Source organism: Bufo gargarizans, chromosome 6, assembly GCF_014858855.1.
Source record: "Bufo gargarizans isolate SCDJY-AF-19 chromosome 6, ASM1485885v1, whole genome shotgun sequence".
Taxonomy (NCBI): domain Eukaryota; kingdom Metazoa; phylum Chordata; class Amphibia; order Anura; family Bufonidae; genus Bufo; species Bufo gargarizans.
The window spans coordinates 239,908,615-239,930,415 of NC_058085.1; the positions used below are offsets into that span (position 1 = coordinate 239,908,615).

At 43.0% G+C, this 21,801-nt stretch overlaps 1 protein-coding gene across 3 annotated transcripts; it reads right to left on the reverse strand.

Annotated features, from left to right (window-relative positions):
- Positions 1-9,078: 9,078 nt before the first annotated feature.
- LOC122941336 (oocyte zinc finger protein XlCOF7.1-like) lies at positions 9,079-20,728 on the reverse strand. 3 transcript variants are annotated; one of them, XM_044298475.1, is made up of 6 exons: positions 20,591-20,728; positions 17,439-17,627; positions 17,187-17,351; positions 16,993-17,110; positions 15,456-16,908; positions 9,079-9,818 (listed from the first exon to the last, which is right to left on the reverse strand). In XM_044298475.1, the coding sequence occupies exons 2-6, from the start codon at positions 17,517-17,519 to the stop codon at positions 9,734-9,736; spliced, it is 1,902 nt and encodes a 633-aa protein (XP_044154410.1). In that variant the 5' UTR covers positions 17,520-17,627; positions 20,591-20,728; the 3' UTR covers positions 9,079-9,733. The 3 variants fall into 3 exon arrangements, with proteins under 3 accessions (XP_044154410.1, XP_044154411.1, XP_044154413.1); XM_044298476.1 differs by lacking the exon at positions 20,591-20,728 and adding an exon at positions 18,078-18,136; XM_044298478.1 differs by lacking the exons at positions 17,439-17,627; positions 20,591-20,728 and having other exon boundaries at positions 16,993-17,099; positions 17,187-17,327.
- Positions 20,729-21,801: the final 1,073 nt, after the last annotated feature.

The following is a 21,801-nucleotide window of genomic DNA, read 5'->3' on the forward strand; positions in this document are numbered from 1 at the left end:
TCATTCCTAGACTGCGCTCACCTGCGTGTGCTGAGCAGTCCTAGCTACACCATGTACAAATCTATGTATGGGTATGAAAATACATATCTCTGTTCATACAGATATTTCAATAAAAAATATTTGACTTTAAAAGAAGACATCCGCCATAGACTGGAAAACCCCACCCAGAAGGCGCAGGCGTATTCAGTGGCCGGTAAGTATAAACACTTGGAGTTTGTACTGTTTGATCCGTTGCATTAATCAGTATGTGCTCTTATTATAGATTTCTTCATCATCATCGGTGGGCTCTCCGGAAGTGGGTGGCTTTGCCGGGGCTCGCTCACCTTCCGCATCGCAAACGTCCAGGGGAGGTGGACCAAGCCCGGACCGGGACTGTCAAGAAGTATATATATATAATTTTTTTTTTATTTAAATACATTTTTTAAATAAAAACAAAAATTTTGTTTCAGCAATCTGCACCTAGAGCCGCCAGCGAGGATCCCCCAGTCGTCTCCAGAGTGCGCGGGAATGAGCGTGGCGGTCGTAGACGTGTAAGTCTTGAATTAAGTAGTTTTAATTTGCATTTTGTATTAGGATTTACATTTAATTTTGTATTTCCATTTTTTCAGGGTTCCGTAGGCTCCACCAGGGAAGATGAGGAGTCCGGGGTTCCGACCATCGATAACCTGCTCCTCATCCAACTGGTGGAGGCGCGTCCAGCATTATGGGACCACTCCGACCGCCACCACGCTGATCATCGTCGTACCCAGCGGCCCTGGAGGGACATCTGTGCCGAAGTTTTTGAGACCTGGGGGGATCTAAATGCAGCAGCTAAGGAGAAATATGGTAAGTAAAACAATATGTATTTTAATATATTAAAATATTGTTCTTTTCCTTTCATCATGCTGATTTTATTTTTTATGTTTTTTTTCTATAGTCAAACTGGTTACACCGCGTTGGCGATCTATCCGGAACCGTTTCAGGAGGGATTATAACAAGGAGGTTCAGGCCCAGAGTGGCTCCGGAGGAGCCTCAGGGACCACATACATCCATACGGCAGCCCTGGGGTTCCTACGAAAGGCGATGGCACCAAGAAGGTAAATATTTTTAATAACTGTTAAAAAAAATTGTTGTAAAGGCGCTGTCTGAGACAGAGGAGCGTTTGGTCCCCCTGTTTTGGCCAGCCCCCTACAGAGGGACAACTGTTCTCTTCATCTGAGTGTAAGGGGCTGTCTGAGACAGGGTAGCGTTTGGCTCCGCTGTTTTGGCCAGCCTCCTACAGTCAGAGGGACAACAGTTCTCTCCGTGTGAGTTTAAGGGGCTGTCTCAGACAGCGGAGCGTTTGGCTCCCCTGTTTTGGCCAGCCCCCTATGGTATACGGTAGACATAGCATAGAACGTGGATGTTTTATTTAAAGAACAATTCCTTATTTTTTTTCCTACAGAAGTGCCAGCAGCACTCGGGAGCTTGAACAACCTCCTGAGGCGGAACCGGAACAGATCTCCAGCGCCAGCCCTCCTGTCCCTCATGCATCGGCTCAAAATTTGAGAGCCCTGGTGAGCGGGCAGAGATCCGGTAGGCCAAATCGAGCTGATTATGCGAACTTTGTAGAGGTCGTTTCCGACGCTCTAGAAGGTTTTTCCCAACATCAGATGGAGTTTGGTGCTGACTCGCCGCTGGGAAGGGGCGGAGTCGGCGTTTCAACGCAGCCCAAACTACCATTATGGGCTAAGCATGATCAGTTTGATGGACTCCTTGACGCCCGAGCAGTTGCATGAGTTTAAGATCATGCTAGAGAACGGGTCATGGGAAATTATGCACCGCCCCCAACCCCCCTCCACACCAGTGGACAGTACCGCCAAACTTTCCCTTCCCACCCCCCCCCCCCCCCCCCCGAGCATGTGTTTCCTTCTGCTTCTTTTTCTTCTCCTGCCCAGTATTTTCCTCCTACTTCTTTCCAAACTCCCTCCACCTCTACACATGCTCGGGTCCCCTCCTCCTCAGACCCTTCCTTTCTCCACACCCCACAATTACACCCTGCACCCTTTCCTGTGGCCTGTAGTTTCACCTCATTGGATCGCCAGGACAGGGGGGCTACCATTGCCAGCCCCAGAGCATCGAGTCCACGACAGTCCACCTCCCCTCACCAGTATGAACAATTGTAAATAGAATTTATGTTTATATTTATTTTTTTACTGTATCAAAAATAAAAAATGTTTTTATAGTTTACTGCACTGTGTCCTGTACAGGGTAACCTTGGCACTACAGCTGTGTTGAAATTAAAACTACCCTAGTCTCACTACTGTGCGTTTATTATAACACCCTTGGTAGTTTTTATATCAAAACAGCATTAGTGCCAATGTTGTAAGAACCATTAAAGGGAGTCTGTCAGCAGATTTACCCCTTTTTAACAGTTGCCATTATGCTGTAGCCGCAAAACAGACGATTAACACAGTACCTTTAAACGCTTTGGTGGACTTTTAAATCTGCAAAAAACGAACTTTGATGAGGGCTCGCAAGTGCCCAGGGCGGAGTCCACCGTGTTGGAGCCCAGGCAGCTCTGCCTCTTCGGCTCTTATCCCCGCCCAGCCTCCTCCTCTGCTCGCCTATCTGTTGTCTTTCCCCCTCAGCGAGATCCCGCGCCGACGCGATAACTTCCTTGGCCGGGGCATGCGCACTGCCATGCCCATTGCTGACACGGCATCGCAGTAGCTTATGCGCATGCCCCGGCCAAGGAAGTCATCGCGTCGGCGCGGGATCTCGCTGAGGGGGAGAGACAACAGATAGGCGAGCAGAGGAGGAGGCTGGGCGGGGATAAGAGCCGAAGAGGCAGAGCTGCCTGGGCTCCAACACGGTGGACTCCGCCCTGGGCACTTGCGAGCCCTCATCAAAGTTCGTTTTTTGCAGATTTAAAAGTCCACCAAAGCGTTTAAAGGTACCGTGTTAATCGTCTGTTTTGCGGCTACAGCATAATGGCAACTGTTAAAAAGGGGTAAATCTGCTGACAGACTCCCTTTAACATGACCATCAATAATGAGCTACCTTTTGGCTCTTTATTGATCGTAGACCCTATGATTGGCACATGAACAAGTAAATGCTTGTTCAATCTTGTGCCCTTTCATATGATCCCTTGTGGGAGTCACGGTCCATCAGCATCATCAGGAATTCATTAATAAATTGTGATTTTAACGTTTAATGATTTCCCGATGACGCTCTAATATAACTAGTGTGATTACCACAAGGGACATACAGTTTTTAAAGGGGGTATTCACATAGGCAATGGGGGGATTTCGCTTGAATATGCCCCCATTGTCTGATAGGTGTGGGTAACATTGGTAGGACCCGCACCTATATCGAGAACGGAGCAGGGAGCACTGTTTCTGGAGGACAAGAAATTTCCCATGGTACGTCCACCACCAAGCGCTAATCCCCGCCTCTCCCATAGAAATGAATGGAGGGCGGCAGCGCAGTGCGACCTCATCCACTTTCTTGGCTCCGTTCTCAATATATGTGAGGGTACCAGCGGTGGGACTTGAACCTATAAGACAATGTGGGCATATCTTAGTGGTATGCCCCCATTGTATGAGATGAGAAAACCCCTTTAAGCCTCTTGAACACGACTCTATGCCCAAAGAGACATGCAGTCTGTGAGCGGGCCATATGTCCCGTAGTGGCATTGATCGTGCGCGCGAGAGTACACCGCATCATAGTGTACAATGATTCTGTGCAAGTTGAGCTGCCCGCTGGGATATAGTCTTGCACTAATAGATCATCTGAGTGCGGGACAATAGCCCAGTTTGCGGCACAACATGGTCAGCATCATGATGCTCTGTACTCCCGTACGCACGATCAATGACGATCAGGGACATATGGCCCGCTAACGAACACTATACATCTTTAAGTGCATGTAGTCGTATACAAGAGTCCGAAAGGTGTGGTCCATTATCAAAGTCGGACCAGCTTTGGAACTTCAACAAGATAGCCCTGGAGAAATATAGGAGCATTACAACCCTATAGATCTGAATACATGAAGATGGAACCTAGAGATGCTTCTCATTCCAAAACGGATCCGCTAAACGGATGGCGGCCAAACTAGAGACAGAGAGATTAATTGCCAAAGAGAGTAAAACTAACCCTAAAATGTTCTTCAATTATATAAATGTTAAAAAGTGTCAGCCCTTTAAAGAGTAATCAGGGGGAGGCGCAGAGAGCGATGAGGAGAAAGCAAAGCTGTTAAATATTATTTTCTCCATTGTATTCACTGAGGAAAATAAACTGTCAGATGACATGCTGAATGTAAAAATAAATTCCCCATTAAAAGTGTCCTGTCTGACCCAGGAAGTAGTACATCAGCGACTTTAAAAGATTATAATAGACAAATCACCAGGACTGGGTGGCATACACCCCCGTATCCTAAGGGAATTAAGTAATGTCATAGCCAGACCCTTATTTCTGATATTTGCGGACTCTATACTGACAGGGAATGTTCCACAGGATTGGCGCATGGCAAATGTGGTGCCAATATTCAAAAAGGGTCCAAAAACAGAGCCTGGAAACTATAGGCCGGTAAGTTTAACATCGATTGTGGGTAAACTGTTTGAAGGTTTTCTGAGAGATGCTATGTTAGAGCATCTTAACGGAAATAAGCAAAAAACGCCATATCAGCATGGCTTCATGAGGGATCTGTAATGCCAAACTAATTTAATCAGTTTCTATGAGGAGGTAAGTTCTAGACTTGACAGCGGCGAATCAATGGATGTCGTGTACCTGGACTTCACCAAAGCATTTGACACTGTACCACATAAAAGGTTAGTATATAAAATGAGAATGCTCGGACTGGGAGAAAACGTCTGTAAGTTGGTAAGTAACTGGCTCAGTGTTAGAAAACAGAGGGTGGTTATTAATGGTACATACTCAGATTGGGTCACTGTCACTAGTGGGGTACCTCAGGGGTCTGTATTGGGCCCTATTCTCTTCAATATATTTATTAATGATCTTGTAGAAGGCTTGCATAGTAAAATATCAATTTTCGCAGATGACACTAAACCGTGTAAAGTAATTAACACTGAAGAGGACAATATACTACTACAGAGGGATCTGGATAGATTGGAGGCTTGGGCAGATAAGTGGCAGATGAGGTTTAACACTGACAAATGTAAGGTTATGCACATGGGAAGGAATAATGCAAGTCACCCGTACATACTAAATGGTAAAACACTCGGTAACACTGACATGGAAAAGGATCTAGGAATTTTAATAAACAGCAAACTAAGCTGCAAAAAACAGTGTCAGGCAGCTGCTGCCAAGGCCAATAAGATAACGTGTTGCATCAAAAGGGGCATAGATGCCCGTTATAAGAACATAGTCCTACCACTTTACAAATCATTAGTCAGACCACACATGGAGTACTGTGTACAAGGCAGACATAGCAGAGCTGGAGATGGTCCAGAGGAGGGCAACTAAAGTAATAACTGGAATGGGGCAACTACAGTACCCTGAAAGATTATAAAAATTTGGGTTATTTACTTTAGAAAAAAGACGACTGAGGGGAGATCTAATTACTATGTATAAATATATCAAGGGTCAGTACAGAGATTATCAGTAATGAACCGTTAAATCCCAATAATTGCAAGATCAACATTGGAGATATAGCTGCATTTACATGCAGCAATCATCTCCTGTGTTTGGGGATGAGCTATCACTGCTGCCCACAAACAATGATTTGCCAAAACATATGATCACCTGACGAACGAGTATTTTCTTGTTTGTTGGGTGATTGCTGGCACCTTTACACTGGGCAATTATCAGAAACAAATGTTTTTACAAATGTTCATATTTGACAATTGACCCAATGACTAGTCTGTGTAAAAGAACCCTAAAGGGGTTGTCCTGAGTTCAGAGCTGAACCTGGACATTTCCCCATTTTCACCCAGGCAGCCCCCCTCATATGAGCATCAGAGAATTTCATGCTCTGAGGCTCTCCCTTTCCCCGCACTATATCACGCAGGACAAGGGCTGTTTGTTTATATTTTTACACTGCTAGGCAAAGGCTTCCACCTAGCAGTGTTTCCAGTGAGGTCGCCGGCACTAATTGGTGGGCTTTGGCGCTACAGGCTAGGGTAGCGCTAATGTCAATAATGGGCAGGCATCACTGACCTCCGCCTAGCTTTACCCATGGAGAGCCCCGTATGTCACCGGATCTCCAAAAAAAAACAAAAACCTTTGCCCTGAGCGATTCAGCATGAAATTCTCCAATGCTCATGTCAGAGGGGCTGCCTGGGTGAAAACGGGGATATGTCCGGGTTCAGCTCTGAACCCAGACAACCCCTTTAAATGCAAGGCAGCTGGCTTTAGGAAATTCTTAAAAATATAGTTGTGTAGGCATTAGAAAGGGGTTTGATTGGGGTATACATGTGATTATCATATATGCAATGAAGCCATAAGATGTTGGGGGGGGGGGGGGGGTGGCACAATGCTCAGCGGGAATTTTGGGCAGCACGATGGCTCAGTGGTTAGCACTGATGCCTTGCAGTGCTGGGGTCCTGAATTTGAATCCAACCAGGGACATCTGCATGGAATTAGTATGTTCTCCCTATGGTACTCCATTTTCCTTCCACACTCCCCCCCAAAAAAAAAAAGGTAGCAAAACAGGCTCCCCATGAAATTAAGCCTAGTTTGTGATACGTGTTGGGGTCAAGCGCCTATATGGCAGCAACTGACTTCCCAAGGAGTCGCCCCAGCCACACAACTATTCATGCACTTTGAGTCATTGTGAGAAAAACAAATTACAAATGATGACCATGGTCTACCATTAACAACTTATATATCATTATATATCCTATCCCAGACCACTGATTTAGGCCTCTTGCCCGTGGAGATATACAGTCTGTAAGTGGGCCATATGTCCCGGAGCTGCATTGATCGTGCGCACAGCATCATAGATTACAATGATGCTGCGGACGTCGGGCCACCCGCGGGACTACTGTCCTGTACTCATAAGATCCTAAGAGTGCGGGACAATAGTCCCGCGGGCGCCTCAACGTCCACAGCATTATTGTAATCTGGATTTCAGAGAGCATACGGTCGTGGGCAAGAGGCCTTACTCTGTGATTGAAGCAATTTATCATTTTAGTAGAGTGTTTATGTTGACCTTGTATAATCATACTTTTATACTACTTTTGCATTTTAATCTTTCATTGATCTTTTAACTTGGCTTTGAGGTATTCACAGAATCACTAACAGTTGTTCACTGTTCTGGTTGCACCTAGTTAAACGTCCAGTGTTTTGGTCAGTGATTTTCATCAGTGATTGTAAAACAAAACCAGGCATGGATAAAAAATAAATAAAAAAAATATCCGAAAGGGCTCAGCAAAATGCCTCCGTTACATAATAAAACCATCTGCATCCGTTTTGAACGTATTATCTTTAACATAGCCAAGACGGACCCGTCATGAACAGCCCTGAAAATCAATGGGGTCACGGATCGGTTTTCTATTGTGTCAGAGTTCCGTCCTATTGACTTGCATCATGGGTCATGACTGATCCGTCTTGCTCCGCATCCCATGACGGAAAGAAAACCGCAGCTGAATGAAAATAAGCAAATAACGCTAAATAAGCATGTCTTCATGAGGGATTGGTCATGTCAAACTAATGTAATCAGTTTCTATGAGGAGGTAAGTTCTAGACTTGACAGCGGCGAATCAATAGATGTCGTATATCTGGACTTCTCCAAAGCATTTGACACTGTACCACATAAAAGGTTAGTATATAAAATGAGAATGCTCGGACTGGGAGAAAATGTCTGTATGTGGGTAAGTAACTGGCTGAGTGATAGAAAACAGAGGGTGGTTATAAACGGTACACACTCAGATTGGGTCACTGTCACTAGTGGAGTACCTCAGGGGTCAGTATTGGGCCCTATTCTCTTCAATATATTTATTAATGATCTTGTAGAAGGCTTGCATAGTAAGGTATCAATTTTTGCAGATGACACTAAACTGTGTAAAGTAACACAGAAGAGGACAATATACTACTACAGAGGGATCTGGATAGATTGAAGGCTTGGGCAGATAAGTGGCAGATGAGGTTTAACACTGACAAATGTAAGGTTATGCACATGGGAAGGAATAATGCAAGTCACCCGTACATACTAAATGGTAAAACACTGGGTAACACTGACATGGAAAAGGACCTAGGAATTTTAGTGAACAGCAAACTAAGCTGCAAAAAAAACAGTGTCAGGCAGCTGCTGCCAAGGCCAATAAGTCCTAATAACTGTAATAATGTATAAGTATATCAGGGGTCAGTACAGAGATCTCTCCCATCATCTATTTATCCCCAGGACTGTGACTGTGACGAGGGGACATCCTCTGCGTCTGGAGAAAAGAAGGTTTGTACACAAACATAAAAGAGGATTCTTTATGGTAAGAACAGTGAGACTATGGAACTCTCTGCCTGAGGAGGTGGTGATGGTGAGTACAATAAAGAGCTCAAGAGGGGCCTAAATGTATTTCGGAATTTTCACCTTGAGCCACATCCTCCTAATAAAGTTTACCTTTCTTAGATAAATCCAGATGCAGGTCTAGCCCTTACATGGAATCTGAAAACTTTCTGCTCCACTTTACTATGGACAGAGATGACGTCTCGTGACAATTGGTGTAAACTTCTCAATACAGTAGCAATCATAAGGTTCATGCACACAACAGCATCTATTTTGCGGTCTGCAAATCATGTGTGTCCCACACTTTTCCCATCTCGTCCTACTGCAAAAATGCCTATTCTTGTCTGCAAAATGGACAATATAGAACATGTCCTATTTTTTTTTGCTGGATGGACAAACAGCTACATGAATGTCAACAGCACACGGATTACATTGTATCCTGTCTGCATCTTTTTGGGAGCCCACATAGAAGTGAATAAGTCCACAAAAAATGTGTTTCAGACACAGACCAAAATATGTTCATCTGCATGAGGTCTTCTATTTTCCATTTAAATGAATTTGAAAAGAACATTTCTGACCCAAGATTGTTTACCAAAAACCACCAAAGGGGCAACAAAAACTTGTACAATATAATGAAAACCTTCGCTTTGTCTTTGATGTAACTTTTTACTCCTCAAAGTGTAGAATATATTTAATTTTTTCCAAACTATATAAAACCATTCACATGAAATAAGTAAAAATTATATTATGACAATAAAATTTCATTTTGAGCTCCACAGAACCCCAAATTCTAAAGCTGGCCATACATTAGGAATTAACAGCAGTGATCTAAACAACTTCTCATTCATAGTCTGTTTTTTGTTTGACGCTGTAGTCATTCATAGTCCTTTTTTTGGGGATGCAGGGCTGTCATTTGGCACAAACGGCTTTTTAACTACAGTACCCTACAATAACTGGAAAAACAATCAAACGTGACAAATGACAATTTCATTATGTCACAAAAATGAAAAAGGTGCCGATGGATCTGCATTTTTGGCTGTCCCAGATCTCTACTGCATGGCCAGCTTAACTCCACGCATTACCTATATATTCAAGTGTTAGTACTCCTATATCCCATTTCCTAATGCCACCCTAACAAGCGTCCAAGAAGATATGATAAAGTAGAATTGCTTTGTCCGTGTGCCTGCCTCTGACATTGCATGGTAAATTCAGAGCAGTCATAAAAAGGAATTTTGGGTTTTGAGAGGTCAACTTTGTGTTTTTAAAGTAGATAAACCTGAGTTAAAAAGAGATTGCACATCATAAAATATTTTGTTAGGCCTCTCCTGAGATGCTCCCTCTAGTGTCATCATCAACTGCTGTAGCTACAGGCAGAACCACTGTAGTCAGATATAGACTCCTGTAACAGAAAAAAATAGACGTTACTTTACATTTCCATACAATATGCAACACAGGTTAAATATGATTTTAATACTTTCACACTCATGGATCTGCACAAACGCATCTGTTCAGAACGGATACGTTTGTATTATCTTTAACACAGCCAAAACGAATCCTTCTTGAAAACCAATGAGAGTCAATGGGGGACGGATCTGTTTTCTATTGTGCCATATTGTGTCAGTGAAAACAGATCCGTTTGGCTCAGTTTCATCAGACGGACACCAAAACACTGCAGGCCGCGTTTTGGTGTAAGTCTCCAAAGCGGAATGGTGACTGAACGGAGGCAAACTGATGTATTCTGATCTGATCCTTACCCATTCAGAATGCATTAAGGGCAAAACTGATCAGTCTTGGACCGCTTGCGAGAGCCCATGACGGATCTCACAAAGGGAAAGCAAAACGCCAGTGTGAAAGTAGCCTTACTGTATTATGATACAAAGGGCTAGCTAATCATAAAAAAAGGACTACTGACATGTATATTTTAGTAAATACTTCTACTCCCCATAAAATAACAATTCTGGACCACATTTTCTTACAACTCTGCAGCGTGCCATGCCTCTGTTGCTACGACTAGAAATGCATGAGTAAATTGGTTGTTACCATCCCCCTTGTCAAAGGGATGTGTCCCTATGCTCTGACACGGTCAGCACTGTGTACAGACACACTGCCAAATGGTAACACCTAGGTCTCAACCTATTCATGGATTTCTAGGAGTAAGGCCTAATGCACACGACATGCCCATATTGTGTCCCGCAATATACGGGCACCGGCCATGTGCGCACAGAGGCACAGATCAGAAGCCCACTGTCTGTCCGTGCATCCGCACCACAAAGTAGAGCATGCACTACCTTTTTGAAGTGCAGACCGTCGGGTGCAAATCGCTGACCCCATTCAAGTGAACGGGTATGCGTCCACAGACGGCGGTCACACTGCATGGCCGCCACACAGTCGTGTGCATGAGGCCTAACAGAGGAAAAACACAGCACAGGGTTAGGAGAACAAAAGCTTTGCATTCACTAAACTAGACACCGGGACTTGTGACATGCTGATATTCATATTTATTTTAGGACCTGTAGGAATGTGGAGGTACTTTTAGTATCTAATATCACCTTTCACAGGCACTGAAAAGACTAGGAGGTGGTGGAGAGGGATCATAGGAGCTTTGATTGAAATGGCTTCTCAGTAACAGGACGCTAACTGCTGCAACTACTACAACCTACGTGGAGATCTGCAATAAATCTCCATTTTTATAAGAAATAATTGTGTTATAACCTGAAGAACAGAAGTGTAATGTGAACATTTTGGGCCCCAGTGCACAATCTAGCATGCACTTTCTATAATACTGGTGTCTTCTTATAAGTCACATGGGTCTTTGGGCCGCCTCAGTCTCCAGTAGCGGCTGCTACATCTGCACCCCCTATAGCTACGCCCCTGCTGAAGAACAATTTGGGTTGCAATAACACATTTTACAGATATAAATTACTTTTCTACAAAAAGATGTCCGTTGAGCAAGAAGTCTAAGACATGTTTTCCTATCTCTGGCCTCCTTGTGCTTCCCTCCCAAGCCCACTTGGCTGTGTCAGCAATGACACGCTATTATTTCTAAGCCAACACGCGTTTTACAGTTGGCACTGCAAATTCGGGAGGTAGCTTCCTGCTGTCTGACTGCCAGTGAAGCATCGCTCACCACTCCAAAGTCCAATGGAAATCTACATTTCCACCACTGCTTAGCCATGACAACCTAACCCAGACAGGCTGAAATGTGCTCTCAGAGGCTGTTAGGAACTCAACACCACTTCACAACTGACCAAGACTGCTCTAGTATGGCGCAAAATGATAAGATGGTACGGAATTAGCCTTCTAGAGCTTTCACTGCGACCCATTCCACTGCTACTATTGCATGGCTGGATACAGGAGTTAATGCACATGTACAAAAAGGCGATGGTCAAAATCTTTGTCATCTACATATCATTTTTATTCTACTTTAAAACGGCATGTAGTCTATTTTTCATGAAGATAAATAAACTGTTGTCACAGCTCTACCTCTATCATTAAAAGGGGTTTTCCGGGATTTATAGATTGAAGACATATCCCGGGGACATGTCATCAATATCAGATAGGAGGAGGCCCGACTCCCCGTTTCCTGCTGTACGTGATCAGGTCTCTCCCAAGGCCATGCTACGTCATGTTCATTGGTCACATGGCTTAGGTGCAGATCAGCCTCATTCAAGTGAATGGGCTCGATCTGCAATACCAAGCAAAGCCGCTGTACAATGTATGGTACTGTGCTTGGTATCCTGGGAGGAGTGCTATGACCTCCTCAAACAGCTGACTGGCAGTGGTGTTCGGAGTCAAGCCCCCTGCCGATCTTATACTGATGATCTTCATATGTAAATCCCAGAGAACCCCTTTAACATCTTGACATGTAAAAATATGTGGAAATCACGGATAATGAAAATCAAAAACGTCTGTCCACTGATTGTTAAAGACAAACTGTCACTATAACAGAACTATTCAAATAAGAACATCAGCATGACAACCTAATAAAACTGCTATAGTTACATTCATTAAACAGCCCCCCAAAGGGTGAAATCCTGGTTCTGTGGACTCACATGGTCCTTCTCAGACAGTCAGCAGCTATGATGTAAAGTTGTGGGGTGTATGGCACAGTCACATGATCCTTTTTAAGAAATGGTTGAAAGAAGGTCATAAATGCTTTAATGTGAAGCTTACGGTAATCTATAGCACACCTTTTTGGCCCAATGTATCCAAATTCAAGATAATTTTTCAAAGGAATCCTTTCAAACTATAAATTACCAACAAGAAAACCGCAGCACTCTAATGTAATAATAAAGTTCCTGGTGCACCCCTCTAGAGAACATGATCAAGAGCCATAAAAATTAAATGTACCCATTGCACAAGAACAGTTCTCAAGCTTGAGTTTATACAGAATGCTGTCTATCGCTTTCTTGTGGCTCTCCATTACAATGATACAAATATGCTTTGAGGGGTGCTGTCCTTTGGGTGGATATAACTAATGTGACTGTGGTCTGCTAGATAGCAGTGGACACAGAGTAGTGAGTGCAGTTGTACTCCACGTCAGGAGTGTCCTCCCCTCACTCCTCCAACTGATACCTGCATGAAGAGTCAGCAGCTTTCACTGTTAAAATTTGCAGGCAATGGCGGCCCGAGCTGTATACATGTGGCATATGCTGGAGTGAGATGGTGCTTGTTCTAAACTTATGCTAGGAACCTTCTCAGATGTGGTACTGGGTTTTCCACCCCCATGCTATATTGTAGTGACTCTACGGAACCAGGAAATGCTTTCTTATCAGCCCTACCTGCCAGGCACTTCAGGGGGCTTTCTTTAGTGAATGCAATTACTAAAATAAAGAGGCTCTTTAATTTAGGATACCCTAATTTACCCTTTTTTTTAAATCAAAATTAAAATTTACAAAAATCCAGCACTGATGGCAAACATTAACCCCTCGCCCCACACACACACCGCTCATTTTTCACTTATAATGAAGTCCAGAAAATTGAGAGATGGTGAGCTTCTTGTGAGGTCCTCACAATGCGGACCTGCTTTAGGCGATTGTGGCTACAACATGGCGGTCACCTGTAATTAGCTTTTTTAAGCTTAAAGCGAATCTGTCATGCCAATATAATGAACAGCATTGCCTCACAGAAGATTGGAAGCACATTCCAATCAAACCTGTGTGTCTTTATTCCAAGTCAAGAAAAGGTGCATTTATTCTGCTGAAAAATGGCTCCCAAGTGCCCAGCTGGGGGGAGTTTGCGGTTCCAAGTGCCTAATAGAGGAGGGCTGTTTTGCCTACTCATATATGAGAATTGGTGGCAGCTAGATATATGGTCTTGTTTGAAATCTGTCATTCTAAGCTTTCAAACAATACCAGAATCGCAGCATTATATCCACTACATTGAAAGATATAGCAGTTAGAGGTTGAGTCAGGAATAAAAGCAGTGAAACCTGCTCTTGGTTTCACTTTCAGATGGATTCACTGCCATCCCGATTTCTAACAGCTATATCTTCCTACATAATTGATATAATGCTGTGATTCTGTTATTGTAATGCCAGCTTTCAAACAAGACCAGGCCCATATATCTAGCTGCTACCAAGCCCAAGGTTGCTGTTGGGACCTGTTTTTCACAAGAATAAAAGCACTGGAAATGGAATAGACACAAAGTACACACAGGTATGTTTGCAATGTGCTTGCAACTTTCTTTGGGCAAAGCTGTTAGTTATATTGGTGAAAATGATATGACAGACTACCTTTAAGTTTGTTAGAGCATGAAAATCATCAATGACTGTCACTGGCAGGCAAAGTGGCAAATGCAGTAGCTCTGACTGGAGTTTGGCTTAAAGGTGTCGGTCAGCATGGTCAACCCTATTAAATGGCATCCATCAGTAGATTTGTACCTATGAATCTGGCTAACCTGTTACATGTGCGCTTGGCAGCTGAAGGCATCATGTTCATATGTGCCTGCATTGCTGAAAAACATGAAGTTTTAATATATGCAAATGAGCCTCTAGGAACAACAGGGGATTGAAAATGTAATAATGCCTGGCACTGCAGTTGCAGAGAGAGCAGAGCCTCTAGGTGTAATGACAATGCCCTCATTGCTCCTGGAGGCTCATTTGCATACATTAAAACATTTTTCTCAGCAATGCAGGCACATATGAACATGGGGCCAACACAGATGCCTTCAGCTGCCAAGTACACATGTAACAGATCAGCCAGTTACATACAGATGCAGCAGAGTTTACTAGATGTGATAACTTACCAAGTGTGCGTGTTAACTCTGCTACATCCGTAGATACAAATCTGCTGACAGATGCCCTTTAAACCAGGGTACTAAATTCATTACATCATTATACTCCTTCCTCTCTTTTGATTGACAAGGCTAATAGCCCTGTCTTATGGTGTCTGTGCTGTGACTCACTAATAATCCCTGGTGGTCCAACATTTATATGTTATATGGAGACATCGGGTTTTATCAAAATCATGCAATCCCCTAGGAATGAATGATTTTGGTAAAACCCACTAACACCAATAACTTCATATAACATTAATGCTGGACCAGCAGGGATGATCAGTGAGTCACAGTGCAGGCTATTAGCCCTGACAATAAAGGTGTAATGAGCACTAGGAGCATAGCTGCAGCAGTGCTCAAAACCCTACAGCCAGTCCCCTGGTGCTCCAACTGCCCGATTTGCATAAAGATAAAATCTCCATATCTTGGGAACGCTGCAACTTACAAAGATAAATAAGGTACCATTTTAACCAGCATGATCATCCCTACAAGGCAAAATAATCGGGTTGATCATGCTGACAGTGGCTCTTTAAGAAGCAAGGGGGTCCATTTATCAAACTGGTGTTAAGTAGAACTGGCTTAGTTGCCCATAGCAACCAATCAGATTCCATCTTATTTTTGACAGCTCTTTTGGAAAATGAAAGGCAGAATCTGATTGGTTGCAATGGGCAACTAAGCTAGTTCTACTTTACACCAGTTTGACAAATGACCCCAAAAATGTAATTGCACTCTTGTCAAATAAAGATATATAAATGTTTACTGATGAACAGATTGATGCCGAAGAAGCTCGGAGTTGCATGAAAATCCCTTTCCACACATAGGGCAGTAATGCAGTCTATCTCCAGAGTGAATCCTTTGATGTCTCACAAGAGCTGATTTAAAGGAGAAGCACTTTCCACACACAGTGCATGTGTATGGTTTCTGTCCTGAGTGAACAGCCATATGTCTAGATAGCTCTGATTTGCAAGCAAAGCCTTTTCCACATGCGACACAAGACAGTGCTACATCTCCTCGGTGGACAACTCTCTGATGCTTCGAGAGTCCTGACTTTCTCATGAAGAGCTTCCCACAATCCGGGCACATAAGAGGATCGCTCTTAAAGTGGCTTTTTTGATGCTGTAGAAAATGTTCACTGCTGTAGAAGCATTCACCACACATGGAGCAAGTGAATAATTTATCTTGGCTTCCGAAATGCTGATACTCAGATGTATTAGAGTCTCCCCCTGAACCGCTTCCAGGCTCAGCATGTATCTTTTGGTGTAATATTAGATGAGCATTTGAAATAAACGTTTTTCCACATGTGGGACAATCATAAAGCCTCTGGAATGCATGAGTTTTTTGATGTGTGACCAGTCCTGAACGGCTATAAAATCCCCGTCCACATATTGAACAGGGATATGGTTTCTTGATATGAATTTGATGGTGGGTGACAAGATCAATTGTATTGCTGAAACATAAACCACAGATCTGACATTTCAGTTCTTCTTCTCCACTAGAATCTGGTTTTGGGATGGGGTTACGAGTAAATGATTTCTTTCCATTTACTCCTGAACACTTGCTTGCTTTAATATGACTCTTTTGGTGGGTATCCAGATCTGACTCAGTAGGAAGACACTTTCCACATTTGCTGCAGATAAAGGATTGAGCATCTGTATGATCAACAGTATGGTCAAAGAATTTTCTAAAAGGTTCCTCACATAGTGAGCCATTGTATTTTATATCTTTATTATTCAGTGTCTGGATACCAGAAGGAAAAGGCTTATGGTACAGGCTGTTAATGGAATTACTAGGTTTATCCAAGACGCCCTGATACAGCGCATTTGCATGATCAGACCAATCACACTCTCCATTTACACCAAATCGGGTGGGAGAATGATCTGGGATGGTAATAATGTCAATACTTGCATGCTTTTGACCTTCACTAGAGACCAATTTTCCAGTTATAGAAGTAGATGGAGATTGTATTTCATGATCTATGGGTATATAAATGTCTGTGTCTATGATATCCTCTTCTGCGCACCCTATTACTTCCATATTAAGAGTACACGATGAATATGTTTGCATATGATCTGTGGGTTTGCAGAGGTCATTGTCTGATATGTCTATTTCTTCACATGAGATGGATTCTTCATCCGTAGAATAATGATTTGAACATTCTGGTGAAGAATCAGAGATAATACATTCTTCTGCTATTTCCTCATCATTTTTGGAACCTGTTTAAAATATACATTTTAAGTAATATTTCGAAAATTATGTTAACAATGACCCTTACTATTAACTTTCAAAACATTTCTTACCCACTGAAGTAAGGAGGTTCTCAGTCACCACATTTTGGTACAGACCTTTGTGTTCTTCTAAATACTCCCACTCCTCCATTGAGAAATAGACAGCAACATCCTGACATCTGATAGGAACCTGACAGACATAATAATGCAGTCATAATCCAGACACCTCCATTAGTGTTGCTATATCATTTCCCAGCAGTGCTCACCTCTCCAGTCAACAGATACACAATCCTATTGGTGAGTTCTAGGATCTTCTGATCATTGTCCTTCTTTTTTGTTCTGGAGTGAGATGAAGGTTCCCTGATGTTACTCTGGGTCTTATCCAGGTTCCCTGATATACAGCCACGAGACTTCTTCTCAATAACATATTCCTGTGAATGTTGAATAAAGGGTTACTCCTGAATTGAAACAGCAATGATTTACATAAAAACGGCATTTCGATAATTTGAACATCTCACCTCTCCAGTCAACAAGTAGATGATCCTTAGGGTCAGACTTAATAAAGTCTCTGTCAATTGATGCTGGTCTTTCTCCATCATAGAGTTGTCAGATATATGCTACTTGCAGGTTGAAGAGAAACACATGAAGATGTTTCTTTACACGACCTTTGTTTGATAGCCACACATTCTTTCAGATTCTAGCAGACCCTATTACAAAGAAAGAGTTGCATATAAGGCAAATATCAGGCGCTGTTGTGTATTAATAGGGGTTAGCTACAAATCACATTTATCCACAGGATCAGTGATAAATGACGGATTGATGTGGGTCTGATTGCTGGGACACCCGGCCATCCCAAAACAGAGGAACCCCACTGTTCCATTCCCTACTATGGGAGCAAAATAGTATATAAGGCCGAAAAAAGACATTTGTCCATCCAGTTCGGCCTGTTATCCTGCAAGTTGATCCAGAGGAAGGCAAAAAAAAAAAAAACTGAGGTAGAAGCCAATTTTCCCCACTTAAGAGGGAAAAATTCCTTCTCGACTCCAATCAGAAGAACTCCCTGGATCAACGACCCCTCTCTAGTAGCTATAGCCTGTAATATTATTACACTCCAGAAATACATCCAGGCCCCTCTTGAATTCCTTTATTGTACTCACCATCACCACCTCCTCAGGCAGAGAGTTCCATAGTCTCACTGCTCTTACCGTAAAGAATCCTCTTCTATGTTTGTGTACAAACCTTCTTTCCTCCAGACGCAGAGGATGTCCCCTCGTCACAGTCACAGTCCTGGGGATAGATGATGGGATAGATCTCTGTACTGACCCCTGATATATTTATACATAGTTATTAGATCTCCCCTAAGTCGTCTTTTTTCTAACGTGAATAACCCTAATGTTGATAATCTTTCAGGGTACTGTAGTTGCCCTCCTCTGGACCCTCTCCAGCTCTGCTATGTCTGCCTTGTTCACTGGAGCCCAGAACTGTACACAGTACTCCATGTGTGGTCTGACTAGCGAAAGTGGTAGGACTATGTTCTCATCACAGGCATCTATGCCCCTTCTGATGCAACCCATTATCTTATTGGCCTTAGCAGCTGCTGCCTGACACTGGTTTTTACAGCTTAGTTTGCTGTTCACTAAAATTCCTAGGTCCTTTTCCATGTCAGTGTTACCCAGTGTTTTACCATTTAGTATGTACGGGTGACTTGCATTATTCCTTCCCATGTGCATAACTTTACATTTGTCAGTGTTAAACCTTATCTGCCACTTATCTGCCCAAGCCTCCAATCTATCCAGATCCATCTGTAGCTGTATATTGTCATATTCAGTGTTAATTACTTTACACAGTTTAGTGTCATCTGCAAAAATTAATATTTTGCTATGCAAGCCTTCTACAAGATCATTAATAAATATATTGAAGAGAATAGGGCCCAATACAGACCCCTGAGGTACTCCACTAGTGACAGTGACCCAATCTGAGTATTTACCATTAATAACCACCCTCTGTTTTCTATCACTCAGCCAGTTACTTACCCACATACAGACGTTTTCTCCCAGTCCGAGCATTCTCATTTTATATACTAACCTTTTATGTGGTACAGTGTCAAATGCTTTGGAGTGACTGAACGTTGTCAATGCCTGTTCCAAGTGAATACAGCAGTGAACCAACATGTACGTTATAGGGGAGATATACATGCACTAAGATGCATAATATAAAGTACAGGGACATATTATAGAAGGGACATCCAGAGCATTATATGGAAAGGAATACTGGATGTTGCAAAGATTACATAAAGAGCAGTACGTCATATTACAAAAGCAATCTATAGTGAAGAAAAACTGATAAATGTGTACAAGATGGCATATTGCCATATTATACCAAGGATACATTAAAAAAATGGGTTATATATAGGGAGATAAATAGGTTATACAGGAAGAATATAAATATCACATTATATGGAGTAACTATCACATGTAGGACAGACAGTAAGTTGGCTATATAAGGCAGTATACATTATATTAAAATATATACACTGTCCTATTTGAAAAAAGTTATACTATTAAGGCGAGTTCACACAGTTTGTGCCACTTTCAGAACTTGTAATTTTTTTTGTGGCTTTTTCTTTTTTGCACGTTTTGTTGGGGGGGGGGGGGGGGGGGGGAACACCAGCTACAGATGTTAGGGTACTTTCACACTTGCGTTGTTTGATTCCGGAAGGCAGCTCAGGCCTGATCAGGCAAACTGTATGCAAACGCATGTCATTTGCAGTACCGGATCCTGACAAATGCATTGCAATACCGGATCCGTTTTTCCAGTTTCATCCGGAAAAACTGAGCCAGTATTTATTATTTTTCGCATAAAGGTCTGCGCATGCACAGACCTAGGAACCAGATCCGTTTTACCGGAACACTTGATACTGGGTCCGGCATTAATACATTTCAATGGAAATTAATGCTGGATCTGGCATTCAGGCAAGTGTTCCGGAATTTTGGCCGAAGAAAATACTGCAGCATGTTGCAGTATTTTCTCTGTCCAAATGCCGTAAAAGGGACTGAACTGAAGACATCCTGATGCAGACTGAACGGATTGCTCTCCATTCAGAATGCATTAGGATAAAACTGATCAGTTATTTTCCGGTATTGAGCCCCTAGGACGGAACTCAATGCCGGAAAAGAATAACGCTAGTGTGAAAGTACCCTTAGCTGAAAGACTTTGGGGAATAGGAAATGCAAGACACATTTATTTTTGGCTAGTGCCACTTTTTCCAACTCTGTAGCAATTTTTGTTTCTCTAATGTTTTTTTTATGCAGCAATAGTGTTTTTTAGACTTTTTTTCATTCTTATAATAATGGCTTTTCTTGTGTGAAGGAAATCTAAAGGAGGTGTGTGTGTGTAATTATATATATATATATATATATATATATATATATTACACACACACACACAGGATGGTACCTTTGGTATATATCAGTTATAAAGTCTATATACAAAGGTGTATTAGGTGCCATGTCATATTAGTGTGCTATAATCCAGAAGATATACAATTATATGGAAACCCAGGATGTGTGGGAATACAGCAGGAAGCGGTGTGTGTGGTACATGGAGAGGTCCATGGGGTGGCATGGCACACTGGTGACTGGTATATGTGACGATACTGAGGCAGTCTCACCTATCACGGCCACCAGCACAGGACATAACACACCCGGGTACAGCACTGGAATGACATGAAAATCCCGATCGCTTCCCAGATCCAACAATGGCAGAAACCACTTTCAGCCTTGCTATTCCCTCACGTCCGGTGTGCCGTGTCACGTGACCGAACACTTCCTGTGATGCGTTCCAACCAACTTCCGGGTTATGCGGCCCACCTACTCTCATTCTGTGCCGAAAACTCACCTGCTACTCCAAACTGTGCAGAAACCTGGGAGATTCTGGGGCCTCCAGGCGGTGCAATCGCTGAACGTTCAGTAGATGCGTAAATGCATATGCAGCAAGCTCCCTCTAGTGGCAGCAGGAGGCAGCAAGCATGCTAGCCTGTAACGGCAGGGCAGAAGGAGTCCAGGGGATCAGGGCTTTTTTTGCACTGATTTTGCACGGATTGTTAACTCTATAAAACTGCCTTATCCTTGTCCATAAGACGGACAAGAATAGGACAAGTGCAGTTTTTTTTCGGGGCCACGGAACAGACACGGATGCGTTGTACGCATCTTTTGCTGCCCCATTGAAGTGAATGGTTTTGCATCCAACCTGCAAAAAATGCTGATCAGATGCAGACCAAACATACATTTGTGTGCATGAGCCCTTAGGCAGACCAAGCAGGCGACTGTCGGGCGGCAATTGCCTGCTTGTCAGCAGAGGAGACCGCTGCTATGACATGCAGCAGCAGTATTACACAGCCAGCTCATCACTAACAAGCCTTCCTACAAAAGCTGGTTAGTAATGATCGGGCGACACTGTGATATAAGCTTTGCACTGACACACACTGAGCCTATTGCATTCAGCCTGCTGGTCTGTGTCTGGCCTCACTAGGTCAGTACTTATAGGCTCTGCACCGCCTATGGGAGGGAAGTGAGAGGCTTCAGAGCTGTGTGTGTGGCACATGTGAGGACTATACACTATGTTTAAAGGGCTTGTCCAACCAAAAGGAAAAAATCAAGAGGTGTTTAAAATAAATCACAGTTCCAGCGGGATGATTACTGTCTCCGCCATTCCAGCCACATGATTCCCATCCCCACCATCACATTTAGGTGATGGCTGCAACGACTCACTGGTAGTGTTGAGCAAATTTAGTGTACAAGGTTTGGGTTCGGGTTATCTAAGAATCCCGTTATAAATTATGGTCCGTGGTAGCGAACTTCATAATGGAATTCTTAGACCTGA

Excerpts from the sequence above, each read along its gene's own strand:
- LOC122941336 (XM_044298475.1), bottom strand. The coding sequence starts at position 17,519 with ATGATGGAGAAAGACCAGCATCAATTGACAGAGACTTTATTAAGTCTG. Across the intron at positions 16,909-16,992 it reads GAACCTCCTTACTTCAGTGG|GTTCCAAAAATGATGAGGAA; the intron begins GTAAGAAATGTT and ends TATTTTAAACAG. Across the intron at positions 9,819-15,455 it reads CGGCATCAATCTGTTCATCA|GAGTCTATATCTGACTACAG; the intron begins GTAAACATTTAT and ends TTTCTGTTACAG.